This window comes from Pipistrellus kuhlii, unplaced genomic scaffold (genome assembly GCF_014108245.1).
Source record: "Pipistrellus kuhlii isolate mPipKuh1 unplaced genomic scaffold, mPipKuh1.p scaffold_m20_p_17, whole genome shotgun sequence".
In the NCBI taxonomy this organism is placed as follows: Eukaryota; Metazoa; Chordata; class Mammalia; order Chiroptera; family Vespertilionidae; genus Pipistrellus; species Pipistrellus kuhlii.
Genome location: NW_023425482.1, coordinates 16,585,825 through 16,613,180, shown reverse-complemented (window position 1 = coordinate 16,613,180; position 27,356 = coordinate 16,585,825). Strand labels below are relative to the sequence as shown.

The window sequence follows — 27,356 nt, the reverse complement described above, 5'->3', positions numbered from 1 at the left end:
CTGAGCCTTTAGGGATGGGAGGAGATGCAGTCCATTAAGCAGCTCTGTTCAGGCCTCCGCTGTGGAAACTCCATTTGCTGAAGCTCCGAATGTTGTCAGAGCTCTGGGGCACATCTCGTGGGCCTTGGGCGCGGCTGGGATGGCACCTGCTCTTGGGGACAGTTGCGGGGGTGGGATGGGGTGGGATGGGGAGGAAAGAGTCCCTGCTTTTCCTCTAGGGAATGGTTGGGACCTCGGTAAACAGTGGTGCCACATCCTGCTTCTTTACCAAAATCACATTCCTAAGCGCCCCCTGTCCAGTCTCTGGCGACTTTGAGGGCTTCCTGGGTACTTGGCAATGGCCAGCCAGCCATGAACAAGACAGTGTCCCCTTCTCCTGCGGTATCTAGAACAGCCCTGATTTCAACTCAACTCCCTGGGGTTCAAGACCCTGAAGGCCATTCAGTCGAATGAAACTACAGCCAAACGGGGGTTGGGGTGGGGGTAGGAGTAGAGGGTGGGGGGACCTTCCTATTAAAGGCTCCTGGAGTCTAACGGATCCAACAGTCCCTGCAAGGTCCTTTGTCCAGCTGGGGCCTCAAGGCACAGCTCTTCCCACAGCTTGTATGATTCTGAATAGCAGCTTCCTGTCTGAAGCCATTACTCTGCCAGGGGCTGCTATACTCTTCACTCGGAGTATTGAGCGAGGCCTCAGCAATTCTCTGGGAGAGTCCTTTTTGCAGTTCAGAAAGCAAAGGCCTTGGGAGGTTAAGTAGCTTGCACACAGCTGGGACGTGGTGGAGTACCCTCAGAACCAGGTCTGTTGGACTCCAAAGCCTATTCCTTCAGTCACATAACTACCATGCCTGTGTTTCACCCCATGCGGCCTGGCTACCCCTTCAGAACCAGCTGGGGAGATGGGGGGGGCTCGTATCTAATTGTATCATCCTCCTCATTTCTGGCCACTTTCTCTTGTTCTACAAGTTCTTGAGAAGAATTCTGCTTGGGGTGATAAGGGGTGTGTATTCTGAGAAAGGTCTCCCATTAGCTCCCAGACCCTTTGTCCACTTTTCTTATTGATTTCTAGAAGCTCTTTGTATATTGGAGACATTAGATTCATCATCTCATTGCAGATGTTTTCCTCTCCCAGTATGATTGTGATTAACGCACGTGCTTCTCGCCCTTGGTGAGAGCCGCTGGCCTCAGGAGACGAGTGTACGCAGGTGTTAATGATGCAAGAGCTGGGCTCAGGGAGGGGCGGGTGCAGACCTAGCTCAGCCCTCCACCAGGTTCCGTAGTCCCGCCGGCACCTGGCCCCGCGGGTATGTCTTGTCTGCTACTGGTCCTCCGTTCTGTCCCGGTGCCAGCTCAGTAGTACACAGCCTTCTGACTCCTCAGTTGTCTCTGTTTTCCCGTTGTTCAGGATAAGTGGCTGTTTGCTCAGTACCGCCTGCTCCTTGCAGACTTTGTCTGAAATTCCCTTTTATCAGGAAGAATTTGAAGGAGTTAATTGATATTCTTAGCACCAGAACAGAAATCCTGTCATTAGCCAGAGATCCACTTACTCGTTTTCACGTGACAGTGTGCCCTGATTCAACAGCGTGGGACGCAGGGCACATGCTCAGAGCTTCCTGCCGGATGCTGGTGGGGAGCGGGGCCCCTCTGCTCCTGCCGGGAAGATGCAGTTGTTGGCTGCCTCCCGAGCCTGAGCTGCCTGAGTGAGCTCTACCCGGAAGCCCCACGGGTCCTCTCCATGTTCTGACGGTGTGGCTGGCCCGGGAGGGGTCTCAGGTCACCCCTCACCCCACCCCACTCCCAAGCACAGCTATCTCCACCCGCATTTAAAACCCTCAAGGTGTGACGGTGGGTTCTTATCATTGTACATTTGTCCAAACCCACACTAGGTACACCAGGAGTCCTAATGTAAACTGTGGCTTTGGGGGGATAATGATGGCATCAGTGTAGGTTAATCAATTACATCCAATGTGGTGGGGGATGGTGGACAGTGATAACGGGAGAGACTACGCAGGGGCAGGTGGATGTGAGAAATCTCGGTGCCTCCCGTTCAGTATTGCTGTATACCTAAAACTGCTCTAAGAAATAAAGACTATTTCAAACAAACACATGTAGCATTTTTTTTTCTTTCTTTCTTTTTTAATATCAGTCTTAGGAGAGACCTGGAGGGAGGCTGGTTGCCTCTGACTGAACATAGCGTCCGGACAGTTGGCCTCCAGGCCTGAGCTTGAATCCTAGCTCCCGCCCCTTCTTCCCAGGGACCTTGGGCAGGGAGTCCAGCCTCCTTGATCTGATAGATGGGAATGATGATGTCTACTCTTGCCTCATAGGCCCTTGTTTAAAGGGATGGTGAGCCCTAGCTGCTTTGGCTCAGTGGATAGAGCATTGGCCTGTGGACTGAAGGGTCCTGGGTTCCATTCCAATCAAGGGCACACATCTCGGTGGCAGGCATGCCCATCCCCAACCAAGGTCATAGCTCATGTGGGCAGCAACTAATGGATGTGTCTCACATCAATGTTTCTCTCCTCTCTGTCTCTCCCTCTCTTCCACTCTCTCTAAAAAAAAAAAAAATTAATGGAAAAATATCCTCAGGTGGGAATTAACAAAAAATAAGCAAATAAAGGGATAGTGAAAGCTCCTGCCCACATGGGAACAGCCTGTCATTGCACGTTCTTTAGGGAGACGTTGGGGAATGGGCTTTTTACTGTGATGACCTCTTCCCACCCAGAGCAGGACTCATCCCGTTTACGTGAGTTGTCTAGTAAGGTTTCAGGGTCTTTTTTGTAGGTCTGACTCATTATGAAGTTAACTATTGGTGTTTCGGGTTTTGTTGTGATTTTGAGTGGCATCCCTTTCTGGTAATGTTTTCTCTGCAGCGACAGTGCAGCCTGGTGGTGAAGAGCAGGGCTGTGGGGTCTAGAAGTCCCGGAGTCCTGTCCCGGGTTCTGCCACATGTTGGTTGGCCTTGAGCAGGTGGCCTACCCTCTCCAAGCCCAGTTTCCTCACTCGAAAACCAAGAGTAATAGTGGAACCACCCTCCCAGGTGAGATCATGAATGTAAAATGCTCGACGCAGGCCCAGCACGTGCAAACAAGCAGCAAATGTTAGCCCCTCTGGTGTAGGGCCCAAGGGCAGGGACACTGAACTCAGGAAGATGGGCTGTGCGTTGCCCCAGAGCCTTCCTGCCTTGGCTTCAGCAGCAAAAGCCGGGACAGAAGCTGCTCTTTGTCTTCAGGACCACACAGGCCCCGGGCAGATGGCCAGGGTAGGCAGGGTGTTTGGGGGCTCATCATCCATCTCCAAATCTTAGAAAAAGCAAAGGCAAAACAGGGGGCAGCAGAACTGGTGCCCTTCTCCCCTTTTCCACCTTCTCCGCCAGCCCCCTCCACCCCCCGCCCCCCGCCCCCTGTGGCGGAGCTGCCTGGGCAGGACCAAGGCCCCCGCTGTCAGCAGGTTGTGTTGGCAGCATCGCAGGAGGGAAGGCTCCCAGCACCGCTCGCCTGGGGCAAGGAGGAGGGATGACGTCATTGGCGGAGCACCGCATCAGGGCCTCTTGCTGCCACACCCTTGCTCAGAAGCAAAACCTGCCGATTCCATTGAGATCCAGAGGGCACACCTCCCCAGACTTTGCTCAGCACCTCAGAACTGGGGTGCCCTTAACACTTACAGCAGATGTTTCCAGCCTAGAAGAAGCACCCTTTCTTTCCCTAGGTTCAGAGCAACCATAAGGAGAATTGCTGATGGGAGTTGATAGCTTATGTGACTGGTGTAGAAGCGGGGGGGGGGGGGGGGGACCCTGGAAATTTGGAGAGTAGGATTGTGAGGGCATTATTTGTGGCAGTGCTAGAGTTTCCAGCTCAGCAGCCTGCTAACTGCAGGAGAGCAAGGCTGGGCTGCAGCCATGACTTAGGAGGCTTGGGGACAGCCATGACTTAGGAGGCTGGGTTGGGGGAGGACTAAGGAGTGATTTGAGGCACCTCACAAAAGCACTATGTACACCCCAGAAGGAGCGATGTGTCCAAGGCAGGCCTCAGTCCCATGGTACATCTCACAAGTGCCCTGACCAGAAGGCAGGACAGCACTGCTCCAGCCCTGGCTGAATCCTGAGAGAAGAGGGGCCATCAGCTCTGCTCTTTGGTGTAAAACTCAGCCCATTACCCACTGTGCTCAGGGCGCTCGACCCCTCACCTGCAGGGGGGGCTGCAGGGAACAGGCAGGGGTGGATTTGAGGGGCGGTTTGGGGGAGCAGGAAAAGGCTTCATCTGTTCTCATGGTCCAGGTCCCGGGAGAAGTGGGCAGAACTGAAGGGCTTCTCAAACCTCTCACAGGAGAGCTCACCAGGGCCTGAGAGAGAAACAGGTGGAGACTCGTGTTAGAGGCCAGCAGGGTGGCTGGCGCTGTGCTGTGACACCATGCTCACTCTGCCACCCTGACTGGCAGCCTGCGCCCAGCCCCCGGGGCAGACCAGGGCACTGCCTTTGGCTTCCTGTCTAGGAGCAGAGCCCTGTCGTCCCATCATGTCCCTTGACTTTCCTTCTCCAAAGAACACTGTCATTTTGGTCTGGTGTGTGGTCATCTGGGCCCAGGGGCTCATCCTTGCTAAAGGGATTGAGTGAGACAGCAGGGACTCGGCGTGGGCTCCCATGGGAGGAGGCCCCAGACCTGAGCGCGCGCTGCGAGGAGGGGCTGGGAAGGCTCCGAGTCCCCGCACGCTCCTCTCCTGACTCGGGTTCCAAGGTGACTGGGCTGCGCTCTCCTGTCCCAGAGGGAGGGCTGCTGTTGGAAACCGGCCATCCCTCATGTCTGCCCAGAAACGGGGGCTCCACTTCATTAGAGCCCCCTTCGCTGGAGGGCGCCTTTGAGAGCCCATGACAGCCCACCCAACACCCCCGCCCTGGCCCCGTTCGGAAACCATGGTGGGCGCTGTGTGTCGGACCCCACGTGTCCGCGGGAGGGGCCTGGGACGAGGAGAGGGCGAAAACCCAAGTTTATGCGGTGGCTGTGCTGTTCGGGGCATTGCATCCAGTGTCTTAATGAGCCTGCGGCGGCCTGGAGTGGGTTTAATTTCCCCCAGTGTGACATAAAAGGAAACGCAGGCGTGAGGAGGGAACTTGCCAAGGTCACACCGGCAGGAGCCAGAATTGGCAGTCGCGTCTGTCTGATTCCAGAACATCTAAAGCCCCCCCACACACACACGGGGTGTGCCCTCACCGCAGTGCCACGGCCCGGCGGGTGGGGGCGCCGCTTTATCCGGGCCGCGCCTCCCACCGTGCCAGCCAGCGTCTCGTCCTTGACAGAGCGACCTTCCGGTCGCACCTTCTCTCTGAGCTGTTGGCTGGGACCTGTCCAGAGGCTGCCCTGGGCTGTGTGCTGACCCAGGGCCCCCCGCTCCCACCCGTCCCATCCAGGAGGGGGCCCGTGGCTGGGACGCAGAGAGGGTGTGGGAAGCGGCGAGCACACTGCCCTGCTCTGTGGGACCAGCAAGTCCACAGCATCTCCTCACCTCGGTTTTCTTCCCTGAAATTCGGTTGGACTGGATTGTGTCAGCCCCATCCAGCTCCAGCTCTGTGTGGTCCTGACCCCGCTCCCCGGAATACTAATGCGGCTGCTCAAAGGTGGACAGTCTTCCGGAAGAATGGGGCTTGTTTTCCCCTCCTCGTATCCTCGCCTCGGTGTTTATTCCGCTCCCATTTCCATTCCATCCACTCTTCCAGAACAAACCAGAACAACCCCCCAGCTCCGAAGATTTCTTTCCCGTCAGATGGCATGACTGGGTCAGATGCCAGCCCAGAGAGCCGAGGGGTGGATGTCAGCACCCAGAACTTGGTCCCTCTTGCCAGCGGCACCCCCCACCCGCCCCCCAAGGTGGGGAACAAGCTGGGCCCCACAGGATCTTCCCGAGCAAGAGAGGCCTGGACCTGTTCCTGCTGCACCCCCCGCGGCCCCGCCAGAGACACGGAGTCTTGTCCCTCAGCTCTCCCTGTGGCCGACATGTGGCAAGGAAGAGGATGGGACCCCAGTCACAGGCCCCAGAGACACCAGGCCCCCACCACCAGCAGAGAGGCACTGGCACTCACCACTAGGGGTCCTAGGAGGACTAAGCCCAGCAGGGTAACTGCCCCTGGCCAGAGGGACTCTGCTCCGGGTGTCTGTACTTTGCTGCACTTTGCTTCTTCGGTGCCCCACCTCGGCCACCCTCTGGCAGCGTTCACTCCAGGATGGCAGGTCTGTGTGCCGGGTGTGTTTTATGTTTATTCTGTCTGGATCCCTTCCAGTGATGTGCAAGTAAGGACCCAGAGCCAGCACAGCAACTGGCTGAAGTGGGTTGTGCTGGGGGAGCCTGCTGCCTGGCCCCCCCGTCTCCTGACCACAGAGTGGGGACTGAGTTCTTCCCCATCAGCACAAGAGCGAGTCCACGAAGGGGAGCTGAGCAGAAGCCCCACAGCAGAGCCACCCAACCAGGGCTGCCAGCAGAATCCCTGGAGCTTTTGAAAATGCAGCTGCTCGGGCCTCAGCCCAGACCTCCTGACCTCCCTCAGGTGGGCCTGCTGCCTGGGCGCTGGCCCTTCCCACAGTGCTCCCCCGCCCCCGCCCTCCGTGGTTCTCACGCACATCTCCGGTGGGGAACCGCCGGGAGGGACCAGCGTTAGGATCCCGCTGGGGCCCTGCGTGCCCTGCCCCTGCTCTCAGCCCTGATGCCCTCCCTCCACAGGCCTCAGAGCAGCCAGGCCGGGACCCCGTTTTCACCCTGTGCTCTAATCTGTGTTCGTGGCATCTTCAGAAACCAAAATTCCTCCCAAGATGTAGTCAGTTTTTCCCCTCTGGAGATGGCCTCAGCTGAGTCAGCTGAATTTCCCTGACGGCGTCCTGCTGGCATTTCACAGAGCCCAGAGAGGCTGCGATGAGGTCGTCCCCCCGCTGCTCACAGGAAGAGCCGCCCCCCCGAGCTCACTTCCTCCACACCAGCCCCGTGCTGGGCTTCACTGAGCGTGCGTGGTCCTGGCTCATCTCTGTCGTGTTCCCCGCTTTACCCAAGAGGAAACCGGGCTCAGAGAAGTGATGCTCCATGAAACCACGTTTGTCACGCGCACACCCCCCCAACTCCTCCTGCGCGTGTGTCGGAAGTCTCCTGTGCATTCTCTTAGCCCTCATCTCACTCTGGGGACGGGCTGTGTCCAGCACCTAGCAGGCACTCAGAGACATTTATGAGAAAGTGAACAACTGGGGGGGGGGGGGGGGGGGGAGCTGATCCCACTTGGCCTGCCCGCTCCCCTGTGCCCTCCTGCTGGGACCTGGCCATGCCGAGCAGACAAGAAGCTGGGCCGGAGAAGAGCCTGCCTCTTGGCCGGCCGGGGCTCAGTGTAGCAAGTGCACGGGGTTAAGCAGAGACCTGGAGGCAGGCAGGACACCAGGGAGCTTTGCTGTTCTCCTGGTTGCCATGGACCGGTGCCCTGGAAACAGCTGGCCCCTCGGCTCATCGCCTGGTAACCGAGCCGTAGCAGTGCCTGCGCTGCTGCAGTGCTGCCCCGGGCACAGCAGGCCCTTCCCCATCCCTGCCTGGCTCCTGGGGAGAACCATAGCCCTGGGGGCAGTGATTGGCATCAGCAGGAAGGAGACCCTAGGGGTGGGGGGGAAAGGGAGCTGGTGGGAGGGGTGTTATAAGCTGCCAGAACCCACACTGTTATCTGCTGTTGGTAGAACTTAGCAGTAAGATTTAGGTGCGGGCCTTTTGCATATTTTTGCATATATGGCACAGAACTACTAGGGAAGGATTTCAGTTTATTAAAAATGAAAAAGAAGAGAGAGAGAGGAAGGAGTTGGAGGCCCCACAGCTTCCGTGCCTCTGCCCTTACTCTTTGCTCCGCTTCCAAGATTCAGGAGCGGCCCGGCCTGACCCAGATCTCAGGCTCCGCGCCCACTGCTCTGGGAAGAAGCATCAATTCAGCCTGAGTTCACTCTCCGGCCAGCACCTAGCGTGTCCCTTGGAAGCACTGTTGCAGGATCCTCCTGGCCGGGAGTGGAGAGGGCCCAGCTTGGGGATTTCCTTCGCTCCTCACGGCTGGGAGGCTGAGCCAGGGGACATCCGGAGCACAAGCCACACTTTGGACCAAAGTTTCTTAGAGATAGTGAGTAGCGTGAAGTGGGCGGCCTCTCCGAGCATCCCTGAGGCAGAGCATCTTCCATCTCCTGTGGGTCAGCAGGTACTTATCCAGCACCTGCCGATGCCTCCACCAGGGACGTCATGGTCAGGAGACCGCGTGGGAGGCGAGGATGGGCCTCCAGGCCTAAGGGCCTGGCTGTGCACAGCTCTGGGTCTCCAGCCGTTCCTGCATGGTGCAGGAGCAGGCAGCACCGAGGGGGCAGAGAAGGGACCTCCTACCAGGAGTGGTTTTCCAGGGCTGGTCTGTGGATGAGGTGCTGGGACAGGGAGTGCCTGGGCGGACCATTAAGAGAAGGAAAAGAAACAGCCACCATCCCAGAGAGACTGTCCCTGGCGTGCTGGGCACAGCAGGTGGCAGCCTGCCCTGGCCCCATCCGGATGACCTCTCTCTCACCGAAAGGTGCCCTTTGCTGGCGTCAGGTCACCTCCTACAAGGAAGGGCTTTCTCGGGAATGCCCTGGCTCCTCATGTTGGCTCCCCAAGCCCTGGCGGGTATGAACCCCGCACCACCTCCTCTGCGGCCTTCCCCTCAGAGTTGCTTTGTCAGATGTTTTGCACACCCAGTTGCCACTGACCCTTTCACTCCACTCCAGGATGAGGGACCAGCTGATGTGCCTTCCCCAGCCCCCAGCCCCCCCCCCCCCGCCTGTTGCCATGGTAATGGCAGGCACTCCTGTTCCTGCAGAATATTGCTTTCTTGTAACCTCCCTCTCCCTTCCTTCCCCCCCCCCCCCACTTCTTTCTCTCACACAAAAAGAAAGCACAAGTGTTTTATATTCATTTTGCAAAAAGCTGTGTAGCGCATACTAATTGGCGTGGCTTCCTCCCGCTTGAGCCTTTCCCGTTCTCGGAGCCAGGATTACAGGCCAGGCCGGCATGGGCCCAGCCACTGCTTGGGAGGGAGGGCCAGCCTGGTTTCAGAGGCCAAGCAGCAGTCTGTAGCCCAGGGCCTCTCGCCCAGGTCTTAAGCAGGTGCCTCGTAAGCATGGCTGCTGAGGTCACCCTGTCCTTGACCCAGAGCTTCCTGTGGGGTCCGCAGGGGGTGGAGCACCAAATCTGGACACACAGACTCAAAGCCACGTCCGGCTGGAGGGTTGTCCCTCTGTTGCCCGGTCCCAGGGCCCCTATTGGCATCACCTCCCAAGGCCTTCCCTCCCTAGGGGCCTCCTGGCTGCTGAGGCAGAGCCTTGGCCTTGGCTCAGAGGTGTGGATCTGAAGCATCAAGTTCAGCCTGGGCTGAGTGGGGTTTGCTGGTCAGCTGGGGGAGGGCCAGTGATCCTGGCTGTCAGAGAGCCACCGTTCAGCCCCAGAGTGGCACCCCAGCTCCCCTCCTCAAGGCATTCCTTGCCCTCCATTTTGACAGCTCCTTCCCCTCCTTGCCTGTAGGAGGCTGGGGGTCTGAAAGAGCAGTGTGTGTGTGTGTGTGTGTGTGTGTGTGTGTGTGTTTGTGTGAGACACACCACCACACGTGGTGTGACCCCAAGCTGGGCTGTCTGAGGACCAGAGATAAATTTTTTAATATGTAAGCAAAAGGGAGTGGCTGGGATTGCTGCAGGAACCTGTAGGTAATATTTCCGGCTTTAATTGTACAATTGAAGTGTAATTTGCATTCATTTGCCATTTGGTGTTAAACTTCCTAAAATAAGAAAATTCGCAGTGTGAAATATGCAGCGTTGCTGGCTGCACTCCCCAGTGGAACCGGAGGAGGTGGTGCAGAGACACGCAATGCAGATCCCTTGGGGGGGAGTGAGGTCTGCAGTCCTCATGTGTGCACCGTCCCTACGCCAGGACTCACTCACTTGCTGCATTTGACGGCCTGGGGTTTGCTGCCTGGAGGCTGAGTGCCCCTGTGCCCCTGCTCTGCTGCCCTGGGAGGCGGGGCCTGTGGCTCTGAGGAGTGGGTGGCAGGAGGGGTGCAGTGGGGCTGGCAGGTGCCAGGAGATGTAAAGACACAGAGGTTGCCCCTTGTCCCCCTTGGCCCTCCTGTGAGTCTGAACTTGGTGTGAGATCATGGGGGTCATTGAGGGTTCCCCCTCAGGCCATGGGCTCAGCAAGAGCAGATTACTCAACAAGTACCACTGGATTGGGAATCGGGGTGTCTCTTCGGGATTTTGACTTGGGGTGTTTTTTGAGGTAGAATCCACATACCATAAAATCACCCTTTTAAAGTGTGCAACCCAGCATTGTCTACTGCATGAGTATACGTTGCCAACGAGGTTGTGCAACCATCACTGCTAATTCTAGAACATGTTCATCATCCCAGAAAGGATCTCATTAGCAGTCACTCCCCGTGTCTCCCTCCTCCTGCCTCTGGCAACCTCTAATCTCCTTTCTGTCTCTGTGGATTCCCCCCTTTCTGGACATTTCGCATAAATGGAATCATCGTGCAGGATGTGACTTGCACATCTGGCTTCTCTCACTCAGCAAAGTTTTTTGAGGTTCGTCTGTGTTGGGGGTGTATCAGAACTTCATTCCTTAATATCGCCAGATAGCATTCCCTGGCGTGGATATCGGGGTATCAGGCAGTGGACGTTGGGGTTGTTTCCGCTTCCTGGCTGTGATGTGCGCTGCTCCGTGAGCGCTCCTTTGGAAGCCTGTGTGTGGACGTGTTCTCAGCCCTGTTGGGAGTAACCAGGTTTCACTCTTGGAGGCACAGTTGGCCCGCTTCTTGCCTCGCTGTGTGATTTGGACAAGTCACTCCCCCACCTGGACTCCCTGGTCTCCTTCCGCCTCCCTGACGTTTACACGGCGACGTGCTTGGATAGTCGAGCATCCGAGTGCACATCCTGCGAGGTGGGGCCCTCACTGCTCTGCTGTCTGTTCCCACATCTCACCCTCTGTGTCCTTCCTGCCCCTGCTGGAGCAGAAAGCCCTCTGGGGGCCTCCCTCGATGGCAGCACAGGCCTGGGCCTTGCTGCTTCTGGACCAAATCCTACCTGGGCTCTGGGCCTGGGCACCAGGCAGGCAGCGCTTGCTCCTGCCTTCCATCTGGACTGCTTAGCGGCCACACTTCTCATGGATGTGTTCTCTGCAGGCCCAACGGTCAGACTTCCAAATGTGCAGAAGGGCAGGGGTACAGGCTGCCTGCGGGCACTGGGTGGGGCAGGTCTGACTCACCTACAGCCCCAGCACCTAGCACAGCACACGGGAGGGAAGATTAACACCAAAAGCCGGCTTCCAGGCCTCAGATCGAGCTTCCTTCCTGCAGTCGCTCCCGTCCACTGCCTGTGTTCTCTTCAGTTCGATCCTTTGTAGAACGTTTTGGGCCCCGTCATAGCCATAGTCTTGGCCACTCTCTCGGGCCTGTCGCGCTCTGCAGACCCCTCCCTGCCTCCTGGAGGAGGCTCTGTCTCCAGCCACTGCTGCCTGTGGAGGTCCTTGTCCCTCATCCTCTGCTTTTCTCCCCAGGTTATCCTGAAGGATCTGGAGGTGCTGGCAGAAATCGCTTCCTCCCCTGCAGGCCAGACAGAGGACCCAGGCCCCCTCGATGGCCCTGACCTCCGGACCAGCCACTCCGAGCCTCAGGTGCCCACCCCTGGCAGGGCCGGCCTGCTGAGCACTCCCAGTAAGTATTCCCCTGGTGCATCCAGCCTCGGGGACCCTGGGAACACCGGCGCTCGGTCTCATCCTGGGCTGGGCCGTCCTCGGGGCTGTCCCTCTCGAGCCTGGGAGTTGTGCCAGCGTGTGAGGGTCAGGGACGGCCATTGTCCAGGAGGCAGGTGGGCCTTGGTCATGCTGCCGCCTCCTGGCTCACACTGCAGCCCCCGTAAGAGACGCTTAGTCCCTGCTCCTCACCTCCCTGCACCTTTCGTCCTGTGAGCCACCGGCTTAATGAGAAACCATCTGAGTCAGCCAATGGCTTCTCCCTGGGGAGGCATCTCCCTGGTCAGGAATCAAGGAGCTCTGGAGTCGGAGCTCACAGGTGGGAGACTAGGCAGCCATTTCCTTCCTCACCGGGAGGCTAAAAATAGCTCTCAACGTGGCAGGCAGCCCAGGCAAGAGACAGTGTAATTCAAACAGCGTGTTTCCGGGAGTGCTTGGCCATGAAGGTGGCGTGGCGTTCCTGGTGCTCCCCCTTGGAGCTCCTTCCAGACATCAGGTGGCCCTTCTCCCAGGCCAGAGCTCCTCCCAGCACCCCCCTCCCAGGCAGACACCAGTTCCCTCCAGGGGTGCGAGTCCATGGGAAAGCGCCCAGCGGGTCGTGAAGTGTTTGCCTGGGGTCTTTGCCCCCTGAGCGGCTCTTGACACCAGACACCAGGTCCTAGTCAGCCCTGCTCTGGTGCAGAAGCCAAGTGTCAGATACATTTGGGGCCCATCGGCAGCAGCACCCCTCCTGCAGCCCCACCACCTGGAGCACCTGCAGGCCTGCCTGCGCCGGGCTGTGAGGTCGTCACGGAGACCGCGCATGAAAGGGTCTCCCGGTGACACTTAGCATCAAGCCCCACCCTGTCCTTGCAGCAGGGTGTCCCATAGGACCCCAGGCTCTCGGCTGCCACCGCTGCGCACGCTCTGCCTGCAGCTAGCTGGTCCCAAGTCCCAGCTGTTCCTGTAAAGTAAGGAAGGAGTGAGGGGCTAGCGGTAGGCCAGCTTCCTTCTCGTTTCCCCAGGATGCAGGGGTTTCCTTGCCAATGAGCTGGTTTCCTCTGGGCAGTCAGAGGCCATAGTGATGGAGGCACCCACATCCTGACTTAGGACCCCTGCTGTGTTTCCCACCCTCTGTCCCACAGCCCAGGACTCCGCTCTTCATCCTTTGTCTTCATGTCAGCACTTGCTCAGCCTGAAGTCCCAGGACCGCTGGCAGGACAGGTTGAGTGGGGGTAGAGCCTCATGAGAGGGGAGGACCACAGACTCCTCCTTGGAGAGGGCGGGCCTGGAGGGTGGGGACAGGCCGGCAGTGGCACCTGACTACCAGGAGGAAGCGCCGCGGGGCCCCGGCCAGCCTCATCCCCCTGTGGGAGCAGCGCTCTCCCTGGTGGGAGAAGCGGAAAGCTGAGGCAGCGCGGCCCCGGGCAGGGAGGACACCTTGACCTCCCACAACTGTGCTCCCTCCTCAGGGTGGCTTTTATCTCCCTCCCTGGCACAGAGAAGTGCCGCCGGAGTCCTGCAGGCCAGTGTGCACCCAGGGTCTGCTGGCCCAGCTCATTGTGACTGAAGTGCTTACTTGCTGGTGGAGGGATGGGCCAGAAAAACAGCTGTGAGGGGCCCAGGTCACTCTGCAGCCCTGGGGCCTGACTCAGGGAACCCCAGGAGAGGCCCTGTGGGAGCAAGGGCTGGGGGGTACTTGGACGGCAAAGCACTCACCCCAGCTCCTGTCCCCACCAACATGGGTGGGCCACTGATGCGTCTCAGGCAGTAGCCTCAGCAAGGCTGTAGGACCGCTCACATCAGCCAGGGGCTCACCCGGATGCATAGACAAACCACGTGAGCCGGACGGGAGGGCGTTCCATCCGGGGAAGAACACCAAGGAAGTGCTGCAGCCAACAGTGCTTCCTGCTGCGTGGAGTCCCAGCACCGAGGGCCACACGCTCTCAGCCTGAGACTCGTGCACTTCAAGGAGTGGGGACCGGCCACCTGTGCACGTGCGTCCGCAGCTGGCACGAGATTTTTCAAATGGGTCCATGATTTTATTTTATTTTTTTTTTAATATATTTTATTGATTTTACACAGAGAGGAATTGAGAGGGATAGAGAGTTAGAAACGTCGATGAGAGAGAAACATCGACCAGCTGCCTCTTGCACCACCACCACCACCACCCCCCACCCACACTGGGGATGTACCTGCAACCAAGGTACGTGCCCTTGACCGGAATCGAACCTGGGACCTTTCAGTCCACAGGCCAACGCTCTAGCCACTGAGCCAAACCGGTTTTGGCGGGTCCGTGATTTTAAAAGGTCAAGTTCACAGCGGTAATAGAAGAGCAGGGGAAGCCAGAGCTGGGCGCAGCCGCCTGAGGGAGGGCACGCGGCAGGCCCTCGTTGTTGAGGGCAGCTGTTAGGTCTGAAAGCGCTCCGCAGGCTGCTCTTTGTCGAGTTGCTTTTAAGGCACGCAGCAAGGGGGCGGGGGGGTGGGGGGGGGGCATTCTGTTTCCACCTGGCTGTGCACATGGGCAGTGGCCACAAGGCCAGACCCTCCTGTTTGGGTTCTGCTTTCCTCTGTCTCTCCAGGGCACAGCTCTGAGAACTCGCAGGCTGCATTGCCACGTCGCTTTAGGGTAGATCCTCCCACCCCATAAAGGAACTTTCTGGAAAGTCAAGGAGGCAGGGGACCTAGCAAAGATGAAATCAGTGATGTTTCTAGGGAATCGAATGGCCTGCCTGTGTGTTGGGTCCAGAAACTCAGCGGGGCCCATCGCACGCCTGGATGGGGCTGTGTTGGCCTGAGTGTGCAGCAGCGGTCCCCGGGGCCGCAAGGCAGAGCTGCCCACACGGGATTTTCCTCTCGCCGTCCCAGTGTAAACATCTCCCTCCCGTGCAGAGCTGTGTGGGCTGAGGCCGTGGTGTCGCTTCTCGCACACCCCCTTCATTCCTGACCTTTGCAGAGGCCCCGGCAGGGAGGAGGCCGCCTCTGGTGCAGTCGGGAGGGAGCCAGTGGAGGGACACATCTCCCTGTCTCCCTGTGACTGATTTGGTGAAATGGAACAAACAACCCTGGTCTCCTGTGACTTGGCAACTCCTGGGCCTTCTCTGCTTATCTCTACTCGAGGGGGGGACGATGCTGAGCCCCCCTCAGACCGACCCAGGGCCTGACCCTGAGCCTGCACAGAAGGCGCGGCAGGAGCAGGCGGCTCTGGGGCCGTTGTCCTGTTAAGAGACAGGCCTGGCCGGCCCGGGGCTTGGACATCCCAGCTGCGGAGGGGAGCCGCCTGCCAAGCACAGCAGCAGTGTGGCAATCGGGGCCGGAGGTCACCTCAGGACTGATGTTTACCCCTAAAGCCCAGTTTCCCCCGTCCTCCCCTCTGGCCACGGGCCCATCCTCGGTGGGAATAAAACTGCTTACATCAGGGCTCTCCGGTCCAAGGTGGAGTATGACCCCAGCTCTAAGAACATGGACAAAAATGGAATGTTCTGCTTCTGTTTGGTTCCTTATAAGCCCAGGCTGGGGTGGCCAAAAGCAGAAAGAAGTTCTAGAGAAAACCTAGAAAGCAATCCCTGGGCGCTTTTCCCAGTTAACAACTGTGACTGTGAAGTGTGGGGCGCCCGTGAGGACCAGGCTGCTCTGCGCGCTCCCCGCGTGCTCAGCACGTCGCCGTGAGCTGGCTCAGCCTCCACTGCGCCCGGCGGGTGCCGCCCCAGGGCCTCGCCGGAGCCCGCGCTCTCCCCCCCACGCTCGGGAGCCCCCGTGAGCCCCAGCCTTGCCCGGCGCTGGACTCTTCCACCGCCCGAGGGAGGAGCAGAGCAATGGCAGCCAGGCCGGCAGTCTCCTATGGGTACGGGGTCGTGACCCCAATCTGACAGTTCTTGGCGGTGGCCCTCTTAGCAGTGATTTCATAGACACCACTCCGGCCTCAGGTGACCTCTTGCGCCTCTTCCTCCATCTCCTGCAGCCACACCAGACGGGGTCCCAGCCCCCAAGAGCCTTCTTCCCACACGCTGTGTTCAGGCGCCGGGGCTGGGAAGATCTGGGTTCACAGTCCATCTGTGCCCCCCTGCCCTGAGACCTGGGGCAGGTGTCCTGCCTCGGTGCCCCCCCCCCCTCCCTCCTCCGTTAATTGGACGAGGGGTGCTTTGGGGCTCTCTCTGAGCTCTTGCGTGGAAGGCGCCAAGACCATGTGAGTGCTGCCTCTGCTTCGGTCCTTGTTATGGCGCTCAGGTGCTCTCCTCTGTGGGGCTTTCAGGAGAACCGGGGCCAGGTTCTGCCTCCCACCCATCACTGAGTGCATGGTGCTGGGGGGGTCACATCTGTTTCCCTCCCGGCCATGACCTCTGAGACCTGGTTTCTCAAGGTGCAGGCTCTGCAGCCTCAGCGTCGCCTGGAAGGTCATCAGAAATGGAGGCACTAGGGCCCACCCTAGACTCAGAATCACATTTTGTCAAGATCACAGGGGCCTTGTGTGCTCCCCACAGTTGGAGAAGCGCCAGCTCATCCCGCTGGTCTGTGGTGCTCACCTCTGAACCCCGTCAGTGCCGCCTTTCAGAGCCATTACAATGGCACCAGAGCTGGGCCTGAGGCTCACCTAGCACCACTGCCCAGGCCTTTACTGGCCACCAGATGGAGAGCCCGGGCCTCTCCTACCCAGGCCCATTGCTGCCGACAGTCTGAGGGCCCTTCCCCCTTCCCGTCTCCAGCACTGCCCGTGGCCCCAGCTGCTCGCTCCACGGCCCTGCAGCTCTCCCTGGAGCAGCCCTCTCCACTGCCATATCTGCTTCTGGTTCCTCTCGGACCCGCTGGGGCCCATTAGCTTATCTCTCGCTCTGAACCAGGCAGCTGGAAACCTCCTGGATTTGGGCGGCTGCCCAGGGCAGAAGGCTCCCTGACCTCAGCCGGGCTCGCCCCCAGATTGCGCAGGCTCCACAGCCCCCGAGACCCCGTTTCACAAGAGCCCTGGGCCTCCCTCTCTCCCGGGAAGCTAGCCCCTCCCCAGCTTGACCCCCTTGATTCCAAACCAGCCTCCCGACCCCACAGCCCCCTCCTCTGAGCACTTCCTGCGCCAGGAACCGTTAAGCTCCTTCTCCCTGTGAGGCTCACAGACAGGAACCGCCACCCTGGGGAAGGTGTCACTTCCTGAGACTGCCTGCCAGTTAGCGGGTCCCCTGGCCCTTCCCCGCATCCTCAGGGCGGGGGACCCCCTCCCACCGGAGGGGCGGGGGTGGGGGGGGGAGACAGACAGGAGGGTGGGAGTGGAGCAGGACCCCGCTGGGCCTGGGCTGGGCGGCCAATGTTTTCCCATCTGGTTTTGTTGAACTGTAACTCACGTTGTGTATTGAGGCCAGAGCTATTTTTATCCCGACATGTGAGGCTCCTTCACGTCATAGCCACAAAACTCAATCCAAAACATCCCAGGGAAGGTTGTTTGTGAGCCGTTCTGCAGATTCTCATGTCGCCACATCAGGTTTCACTTAGCAACATCTGCGGGGCCGGCTCCCTGGCCGCCCACCCCACCGGCCTGGTTTTGTGTTCCGAGGGCTCCCGACGGCATCTGTCTGCCCCTGGGCCAGCGGCCGTCACGTGCGCTTCCTGCCAGAGCCTGCTTCTCCCAACCAGAAAGGCGAGGCGGGCGACATTGGGCTGCGGGACTGGTCCTCAGCCCCCCAACGGGCACCTCACTCCTAAGACCCCCCCTGGGCAGGTTGTTCTCTCTCTCCCCTCTTCCTGCGTCCCCAGCCAGACGGCTGCTCCTCCTCTCTGGGCCTGGAACACCGCGCCGTCCAGGTCACCTGAGTAAAAGCCTCTTCGTCCTCAGCAGAGCCTCAGCCCAGGGGAGAGAGTGTGGAGAGCAGGAGCCAGAAGTGGGCGAAGTGGCCGTGGAGGGAGGCGCTGAAAGCTCCCACGGCGGCGGCAGGCAGCCATGAGCTCGTGGAGAGAGGCTGCCACGCCCTGCGGGAGCCTGGGAGGGGTCTGTTTCTTCTCCCCCATCTCCTCCTCCTGTGCTGCAGCCCTGCCTGAGAAGCTCTCAGTTCCACCTCCAGCCACCAGGCCATGAGGGCCAGCGAGGGCGGAAAAGTGGCCAGTGGGCCGGCGGGAGGCCGAGGCTGGGCGATGAGGCCCACACCCCGCCCGCGGTGAGCACCGAGACGGGCCCAGCCTTGACCAGCCCACCCAGAAAGTGTCCCCCACCCCGCCCTCGCCCCGAGGACCGCCTGCCCACACATGCCTGCAGTTGGGATGGGATCTCGCTGAGCTTTACGGGCTCCTGCTCGCTCCTGTAAAGGCTTCGCCTCCGAGGGCAGTGGCCCCGGCCGGAGTCCCTCTGGCATGTGGGAGCCTGAAGGGCAGGAGGCTCCACCCCGAAGCTGGGGGCCCAAGCAGGCCAGGCCCAGACAGCTCCCCCGAAGCTCCCCCACACTCTGGCGTCCCGCCAGCCAACTCTCCGGGAAGGTGGCAGCCCTGCGCTTTGTAGTCTTAAGTGGTGGGAGGCCGAGCCCCACAGGCTGTCCCAGCAGCCACTGCACCGTGAGAAGGCGAGTCCCTGCCGGCTTCTTGGCTTCTTGGCTTAGTGATAGGGCTCTGCCCCCCACCTCCCACTAAGGGCCGCAGCCCCAGGGCCATCGCGCAGCCTGGACTTAGGGAGTTGCCGGTGTGGCCCTTGGGGAGCTGTGGCTAGGAGGCCTGGGAATGTGTCCAGAGCAGCCCCATGCTTTCTCTCCTGCCGTCTGTGGTCAGCCTGTCAGCCGCGAGGTAGCCGGTCTCCCTTCCTGAATGTGGGTTGGTTAGGGTTACAGGTGAGCCCCTCTCTTCCTTGAAGCCTCCCCACCTCCCAGTTCTGCAGTCTCCCCTCTCAGAGACAGTCTGGACTCTCCTCCAGCCCTCCGCCATTCGCTCTGAGGCTCAGTGGGCAGAACAATGTTCAGTATCTGGGTTCTGGCATGTTTGCTGATAGCTGCCCCTATTTATTGGACCGTGAGGCAGGCTCCAGGCCCAGCACATTACATGTTTTGTCTCATTTAATAGGGGTTCTTGTTGCCCCCACTCTACAGGTGAGGAAACTGAGGCTTAGACTTGGCCATGGCTGCACAGACAGTTAGTGACCTGAACTCGGGTGTGATGGGCACCCAAGCTGAGCACTTCAATGCCATGCCCAGTGCTTCCCACTGCCCCTCTGAGGCCAGAACAGCCATCGCCTCTCCCCAGTGCCTGCCCAAGACACCCTGCCCCCGGGAATGGAGACTGTGGCCCCAGTTGGGGAGGATTTCTTTATGGCTTTTGTCTGTTGGTCCCTTTGTCCTTTGGAATGCTTGGGAGCCTACATGGCACTAGGCCTAGAAATGGGGTGGAACGGGAGTGCACATACAGAAGCAAGAAGGGGACAGGGACATCACAAACAAGCACCCAGTGAGCTTGTCCACACCCACCTCCACTGAGCGAGGGGTGGCCCAGCCTCCAAGCCAGGCCCCCACGGGCAGCCCAATTCATAGCCTCAGTGTGGGGAGTGAGGAGGGGCCGAGAGGCAGCTGGGCCGCCTCAACAGCTGTACCTGCAGCCACCTCCTCAGAGATCAGCTCCAGCTGGGCCTGGGGTAACACGATCTGTAAGAATGTGACACTTGATTCTGCAAACAGCCCCGCGGGGCCAGGGTGCAGAGACTGTTTGCCATTCCAGAGTCACCCAGGATCTCCCGGGCCAGGCTGTTCCGGGCAGGAGCCCAGAACAACACACTGCAAACAAGTCCAGTGAGGCCCACGCTTGAACTAGGCTTCTCACGCGGCCCTACACGGGGCCGTCAGAGCTGTCTAGGTGGTTCTGAGGAGAGGACAGTGCTTTGAAGGTGTGGCTCCTGATAAGAAATCCTTCCACAGTAATTCACAGGCTGCCTTTCCAGTTCCCACCACTTGCCCAGAAGCACCAGGGGAAAGATGTAAGGGAAGTCTGAGCTCAGCAAAAAGACAGCTACAGGGAGAAGGTTGGACTGGCCATAGCACCTGATGATGTCACCGCTGGGAGCCCCTCTGCGGGCTCGCTTCCAGCGCTCTGGGTGGTTCCTGCTGGTGCTCTGGGCTGAGCCTCCCAGGAACTCGATTCCCAGTCGTCCCTACATCATGCCTATTTCACGCTGGTGTGTGGCCATCCTCGCCCTGGTCTGGGGAGGAAGTCGTGACGGCCAGAGAGAGGCCCAGATCCTCATCAGCCTCCCTCCGCGGCCTCCCTCAGTGCCAGACTCCAGCTGAAGCTGAACCAGTTCTGAGTACCTAACGTCGTGTGGTGATTATAGTTAATAATACTGTGTTATATACTTGAAAGTTGCTAAGAGTAGATCTTAAATGTTCTCACCACAAAAAAGGATGATAATTATATGAAGTGGTGGGAGTGCTAGCTAATGCTATGGTTGTAAGCATTTTGCAATATATAAGTGTATCAAATCAACAGCCACACAGTAAACTTACACAGTGTTATATGTCAATTTCATCCCGATAAAGCTGAAAAAAATTAAAATACAAAAAATGAATAAAGCATCTACAAAAACTTTTTAAATACGGGACAACTGGATATTCATCCACATGCAAAAAGATATTAACTTGGACTCCTTAAAAAAAATTTTTTTTACAAGAAACCAAATCATAAATCTCTCTGACCTCGGATTAGATAGCAGTTTCTTAGATACAATACCAAAAGCACAAACAACCAAAAAAAGAAATAGATAAGTTAGAATTCATCAAAGTCTCAAAAATTGTGCTTGAAAGGACATTATCAAGAAAGTGAGAAGACATCTCACAGAATTGGAAAAAGCATTTGCAAATCATATATCTGATAAGAGACTTGTATCTGATATACAGATAACTCTTACAACAACAATGAAAAGATAAGTAACTCAGTTTTAAAATAGGCCAGTTGCTCAGTGATTAGGCCCTCAGATTGGAGGGTCTTGGGTTTGATTCCTGATAAAGGGCACGTAGATCAGCTGCAGGCTCAATCTCTGGCCCCCGGTCAGGGCACGTGTGGAAAATAACCAATCAATGTGTCTCTCTCACCTTTTTCTCTTTCTCTCTGTCTCTCCCTTTCCCCTTCCCCCCCCCCCCCCCCGCACTTTCTAAGAAAAAAAATATATATCTCAGGATAAAAAAAAAAGTAGACACACAAGGTTTGAATAGACATTTCTCCAAAGAAGATATACAAATAGTCAATAAGCACAAGAAAAGATGGTCAACATCATTAATCCTTAGAGAAATGCAAATCAAACCCACAATGAGATACCACCTCCCATCCACTAGGAGGGCTATAATCAAAAATAGATAGCCAAAACGGGTTTGGCTCAGTGGTAGAGCGTGGTCTGCAGGCTGAAAGGTCCCAGGTTCAGGTCAAGGGCATGTACATTGGTTGCGGGCACATCCCCGGTAGGGGGTGTGCAGGAGGCGGCTGGTTGATGTTTCTCTTTCATCGACATTTCTAGCTCTCTATCTCCCTTCCTCTCTGTAAAAAATCAATAAAATATATTTTTTAAAAATAGATAAGTATTAGCGAGAATGTGGAGAAATTTGAACTCTCTGCATGGCTGATGGGAATGTAAAATGGTGAGTAAAGTCTAGCAGTTCCTCAAAAGTTTACACATAGGGAGTGACTATGTAATCCAGAAATTCCTCTCCTGGGCATATACTAGTAACCAAGAAAAAGGGAAACATGTTCACACAAAACCTTATATATGCATATTGACAGCAGCATCATTCTTAATAGCCCAAAAGTAGAAACAACCAACTAATGAATGGATGAAGTATGTTTTATCCATTCAGTGGGATATTATTCAGATGTAAAAATGAGGGGGAAATGGAGAATGGCAGCTAATGGGTACAGAGTTTCTTTGGGGGCTGACAAAAATGTTCTGGAATTAGTGCTGGCAGATGCCCATCTTAGTGAATATTCTGCACACCACTGTTGTGCAAGTTAGGACTTGATGGTGTGTGAATTATATCTCATTTGAACTGTTCTCTTTGTAATGTCCTGTTCATATCTTGGGCAGACGGAGTGGGGATTCCTACCATCACTAACACCTCTTTCCAGCAGTGCTTGTTGGAGTCAGTATGTGTTAGCAAGGAAAAAGGGGAAACGCAAGGAGTATATTGGGGTGTGTGAATACACTATGAAGGGATCGCCCATGCATTCCGTCAGCCCTGCCCTTGTCCCCTCCTCTCCCTTCCTTGGTGCTGGATGCTGGATGTAGGGTGACATGGGGAGGGGTGGCCCTCAGTGTGTTCTCAGCTTGGACACATCAGAAGGAGACCTCCATTGTGCTTCTGGTTGGTCCTAAAGCCAACTGCAGGCTTTGAAAGTCTTCCGAGCACGACTCTAAAAGAGATTCTTTACCTGAAGATGAGGAAGAATGTCTGATTTCAAAACATTGGGTGCATCCCTGGCCCATGTGGCTCAGTTGGTTGGGTGTTGTCCTGTGCACCGAAGGGTCGCAGGTTTGGTCCCTGGTCGGAGCACATGCCTGAGTTGAAGGCTTGATGCCCAAAAGGGGACCTGCAAGAGGCAGCCAGTCGATGCTTCTCTCTCACATCCATGTTCTTATCTCTCCCTCTCCCTTCCTCTCTCTCTCTCTAAAGCCAATAAAAATATATTTAAAAAAACATTGGGTGCAGAGTAAAACATCGGTCACATTTCATAGCATGTGCTGTCTCTGACCTAGTGGTGTGGGCACAGTTCCTCTTTGCTCAGTCACGCTGGGAAAGGAGTGTGGCTTTGCCTCTCCAGGTGTGTCAGTTTTGTTAACCGTTGAGATTGTGGGTCTACGGCCAGACCACCCTGAACGCGCCCGATCTCGTCTGATCTCGGAAGCTAAGCAGGGTCGGGCCTGGTTAGTACTTGGATGGGAGATTGTGGGCCTGTCTTGCCCCTTTTTTCTCTTTGACTTGTCATTTGTCAGTTGGCCAAAATAAAGGCCATATTTTATTAATTGAGATAATGAGTAGCAGTTTATTTTTTTAAATTACATAACACTTAGCAGAGGGTCTTACAGATGGGCAGTGTTCACTAAGTGGCTGGGTTGACTGGGGGGCGGGGAGAACAGGTCAGGGGGTATGTGTGTAGTAAGCAGAGTTGCTTGGACATACCTGTGTAGCTCTTGTTTTATTGCTGTCAGATGCGGCCCTTGATTGAAGATTTTCCCTCGTGTTGTTCCACACAGACCACCACCACCACCTTTTTGGCATTTACAACTGTTTATACCCTGGGGGGTGGGCTGCCCATCGTCCTGTGGACACAGAGTAAACCCCAGCTCCATCCCTTCCTCTACAGGTACCAAAGGCTTAGAATGTTCTCCTTCCTCTCCCACCATGAACTCCTACTTCTACAAGTTCATGATCAACCTTCTCAAGAGGTTCAGCAGTGAACGGAAGCTCCTGGAGGTCCGAGGCGCCTTCATCATCAGGTCAGCGTCACCTACTCTCCTCCTGGCCCTGTGCGGTGTCCCATCCGCCACTTTCTCTTTCGTGTCACTCGTCTCCTTTTCCTGACCTTTGTGTTTGTTCTTCAAAGAAACGAAAAGGTCCCCGCTTCACACTGGTGGTACTGACTTGAGGCAGGTCACTGTCACCATTTTCAAACAAATGAATTCGTTTTTTTCCGCTTCTGAGACAGTGTTTCCCTTTGAGGTTGAATATTATCTCATTGAATGCCCTAGTGGGAGTCTTTGAGGAGTGAGGTAGTAGGTAAGCCAGATGGGCATGAACCAGGCTGTGCCAGGTGCCCCACTGCCAACACGGGGCCCAGGGTTGCTGGCAGCGGTGGAGCCAGTCACGTGAGCCTAGACCTGGATGGTGCCTGGGCCCCAGCCCCTGCCGCTCAGCGCCTCTCGAACTGTAGCATGGCCAGGTCTGGCCATTTGCCACCTGCTCAGCTCTAAGGAGCAGGGTTAGCAGAAAAGTGACCTTCAGACCAACAAAATCTAGATCTTCCAGGGGGAGGACTTCTCCAAATAGTCTGAGCGGCAGTTCTCTCGGCTCTGGCTGTGTTAGGTCATCCAGGAGGCTTAAAACAGAAGCCGATGGCTGGCCCTCCCCGGATCAGTGAAATCAGAACCTCTGGGGTGATGAGGGTGTGAAAGCCATCCAGATAGACTAATGTGGCTCCAGGCGTCAGGGAGGCTTCGGAGGCCAAAGGGAGAACTGGGAGTTGAAGGAGCGTCTGGCCTGTACAGCCTTCAAGGCAGGGAGAAGCATGGAGCGTGCGTTTTGCCGTAAACCAGAGGCAAGGGCCAGTGGAGCTCAGCCTTGTGGGCCGGCCTAGGGATTGGGGGCCTTACCCAGAGGTCACGGGGAGCCACTGAGAGGGCTTGAGCAGGGAAATGGTGTGACCCGGTTTCTGGTTTAAAAGATGACTGTGCTGTTAGGGGAGGATGGGGGCAGGGGCAGGATGGATATGTGGGAGGCTGCTGTCCAGGTGAGAGATGGTGGCAATTGTTGGGGGAAGGTTAAGAAGCAACTGGATTCAAAAGTACAAGATTTGGTGATCGACTGCAGCAGGGAATGAGGGGAGAGGGAGGGAGGAGTGACACGCAGGACCCTGGTGTGATGGCAGGTGGATGGGATGACAGTCCCTGGGATGGGGGCCCTGGGGGAGGAGCAGGGAGGGAGGAGGGGCCTGTATTTGAACGTAAATTGCTTTGGGAGCAACAAAAGAAAAGGTTGAAGAGGTTTCTGTACCTGTCTCTCAAAACAGGGGCCTAGGCCTAAGATGCAAATCTGGATGTTGATGGCATAGGCATCCATTCATTCACTCATTCATTCATTTATTCAACTGATTTGACTGAATACTGATTCTGTATGAGGTACCATTCTGACCTCATTGCTTGTGGGGTTGTCATTCTTCGGAAGTGAGAACAGTCAGCTGTGAGAGGCAGAGAGCTGGGGGCAGGGGCTGCGCTGAGCCTGAGGAGCTCCCTGTTCCGGCTGGGGAGAAGCCAGGAAGGAGGCTGAGGAGAGGGCCCGGGGGGCAGGGAGAAGCAGAGGAAACAGGGATGGCAGGAGGCAATTGGAGGGAGATGAGGCCCCAAAAGAGTCTTGGGGAGAGAGCCCCAGGCCCTTGCTCGCTCGAGGGCTGAGCTTGGCGGTGAGCAACCTGGAGAACAGGCCAAGGATTGAGGCGAAGGAACAGGCCTGCCTCTCCGGAAGGACAAATAGCAGGACCACAGAGTCCCTGCCCTCCCAGCAGGTGGCTTTGGGGTGGGAGGGGGTCACCGCGCCGTTGGCAGTCGGGGTCGGTCCTTGTTTGTGGAGGGGACTGTGCAGTGTCGGATGACGAGTGGCATCCCTGGTCTCCACCCACCAGCTGCCCGCAGCACCACGCCCACCCAGTTGGGACAAACAAACAAGGCTTCAGACATTTCCAGTGTCTCCTGAGAGCAACATTACCCTGAGTGAGAACCAAGGTTAAGAGGGACAGAAATGGATCCTTATACAGATCCTTATCCTCATTGGCCAAGGGAGGGAGATTTCCACGGTTTTCCAGCACCTCAGTCGGGGATTGAAGTGGAGGTTAGAGACCCCCCACCAGGAAAATGCCAGCCTGTCCCCACATGAGTGACAGCTCGCTGTGTGTGGTTTTCCAGATTGCAGAGGTGCCAGCCCTCTGACGAGCCCTCCTTGCCTGGAAGACTTTCAGGAACCAGTGGAGACAGGCCTTCAGAAAGGCATTCATAGCTGCCCTCCTCCCTGGAGGACGGGCTGTAACGGGTTCTCCCATCCTCTCAGCCTCACAGGCCCCATTAGGGGCTGGGCTGCGGGAACTCGGGGGTGAGCAGCACCCCAGACTGCACCAAGCGGCAGTGCGGCCGGGGCGCTGCCTCCGCCCACCTCCCCATTTACAACAATGAGGCTTCGCTCGCTTTGCAGTGTCTCCCAGGCATCCGGGGCTGGGGAGAATCCCCATTTTGCAGAAGGGAAATGAGAGGAGGCCATGGACCCTTCCAGCTTGGTCGGAGCTGGGCTGCAAACCCCTGCACTCTGCTAACTCCGCAGCTGCCACCCTGAGGGGTCTGGGCAGCCTGAGAGCCAGGACCAGTTGGGTCCAGCTTGTCAGAGGGGCTCCTCCCTCCTGGTGCAGGGCACTCGGTATAGCCAGCATGGTGATCGTTCGCCGTTCTGGGGCTCCTACCCCTCAGGGACCATGCTGGGGCCTCCTGGGCAAGAGCCTGGCCTCCCTCCTCCCCCCACTCCCCACCCCCACGCCCCGCACAGCCCCAGAGGCCTCCTAGCCCTTGGCACTCGCACCGAGAAACAGGGCCGGGCCCTCACACGTGTCCCTCTTAGCCCTTGGCTTCAGTTGTCCAGCCTGCTATTACTCTAAGCCAGTGTTTTTCAACCTTTTTTGGGCAAAGGCACACTTGTTTCATGAAAAAAATCACGAGGCACACCACCATTAGAAAATGTTAAAAAATTTAACTCTGTGCCTATATTGACTATATATAAAGTAATTCTCTTGAATAGGAATCAAATAAACACAAAGAGAGTATTTTATAATTACTTTATTATGAAATATTAAGTAAGCAAAATAGTGAAAAATTATAAAATTCTTGTCTTGTCTGCACCTACGGCACACCAGGCAACATCTCGCGGCACACTAACGTGCCGCGGAACAGCGGTTGAAAAACGCTGCTCTAAGCAGCACCAGCACCTGTCAGTCCGTGTTCAGGCCGACAGCCACCTGGCCCTTCTGGGCCACGCCAGCTCTGTGAACCTGCTGCCCGTTAAGCCAGCGTGCCAGGCCGCAGCCGGCCAGCCCAAGTCACCATCCAGGCCAGCGGGTTCGCTGTCAGGGCGGCACCGCACAGCGTCAGGCTGGGAGGCGGCCTCGAAGGTGTGCTTTCTCTTCGGCAGAGATTGCTGGGAGGAGCCCTGGGGAGTGGGGGCCTGCCTGCAGGCTTCTCGCCTCATTTCCTTACGTTCTGCTCGGGGTTCTGAGGAGGAGTAATCATGGTGCATGCGGGCTGCTGGGAGGAAGCCACGGGCCTGATGAGAAACAGTAAAGGGAACTATAAGTTGCTCCTCTTAACCCCCCAAGACCAGTCGTTGGGGGAAAGGAAAGGTTGTCTGGCAGACTATCTCTGTGGCAGTGCTAGCTCCGGGTCCAGGAGCGGCTGCGTGACTAGGACGCAGGCATCTGGAGGCAGACATCTGGTGGGGGGCCCTGGCGATGAGGAAGATGCCTGACTTCCCTCGGGACCCAGAGCGTTTCCTCTCCCCCACAGCTTCCCCAGGCTGCACCTCCGAGGGGGCTGGGAATGGGGCCCGAACTCCAGCCAGGCCCTGGGGGTTGGACATCCTCTCTGGATCCAAATGGCCTATTTTCTGGTGGACATAGCAGCGGATACGCCTGCTGAGTCTGGGGAAGCCAGTGGCTCCAAAACCTCATCGCAGCCCGGCTTTGTGGGAACTGCTCGCAAGTCCACATATGGAGGGAAGACAGGACAGGGTCAGGGGGCGCTGAGAAGGGGCTGGTGCCGGGCACCCCCAGCCCTGCCCCCGCTCACACGCACACCCTCCACAGGCGCAGTGCGGCCCAGGATTAGGAGGGAGCTTCTGGAGCGAAACCGACTTGGGTTCGAATCCCGGGTCTT

The 27,356-nt window shown here is 57.2% G+C and overlaps 1 protein-coding gene across 3 annotated transcripts in view; it reads left to right on the top strand.

Annotated features, from left to right (window-relative positions):
- Positions 1–27,356, top strand: part of VAC14 (VAC14 component of PIKFYVE complex) — a 91,116-nt gene that overhangs the window by 31,724 nt on the left and 32,036 nt on the right. For all 3 annotated transcript variants that reach the window (XR_006741855.1, XM_036441058.2, XM_036441056.2), the window contains exons 13-14: positions 11,564–11,720; positions 23,039–23,171. Coding sequence is in view for 2 of the 3 variants with exons in the window: in XM_036441058.2 (XP_036296951.1) it covers positions 11,564–11,720; positions 23,039–23,171 (290 nt within the window). In the remaining variant the exon portion in view is untranslated. The remainder of the gene's footprint in view (positions 1–11,563; positions 11,721–23,038; positions 23,172–27,356) is intronic.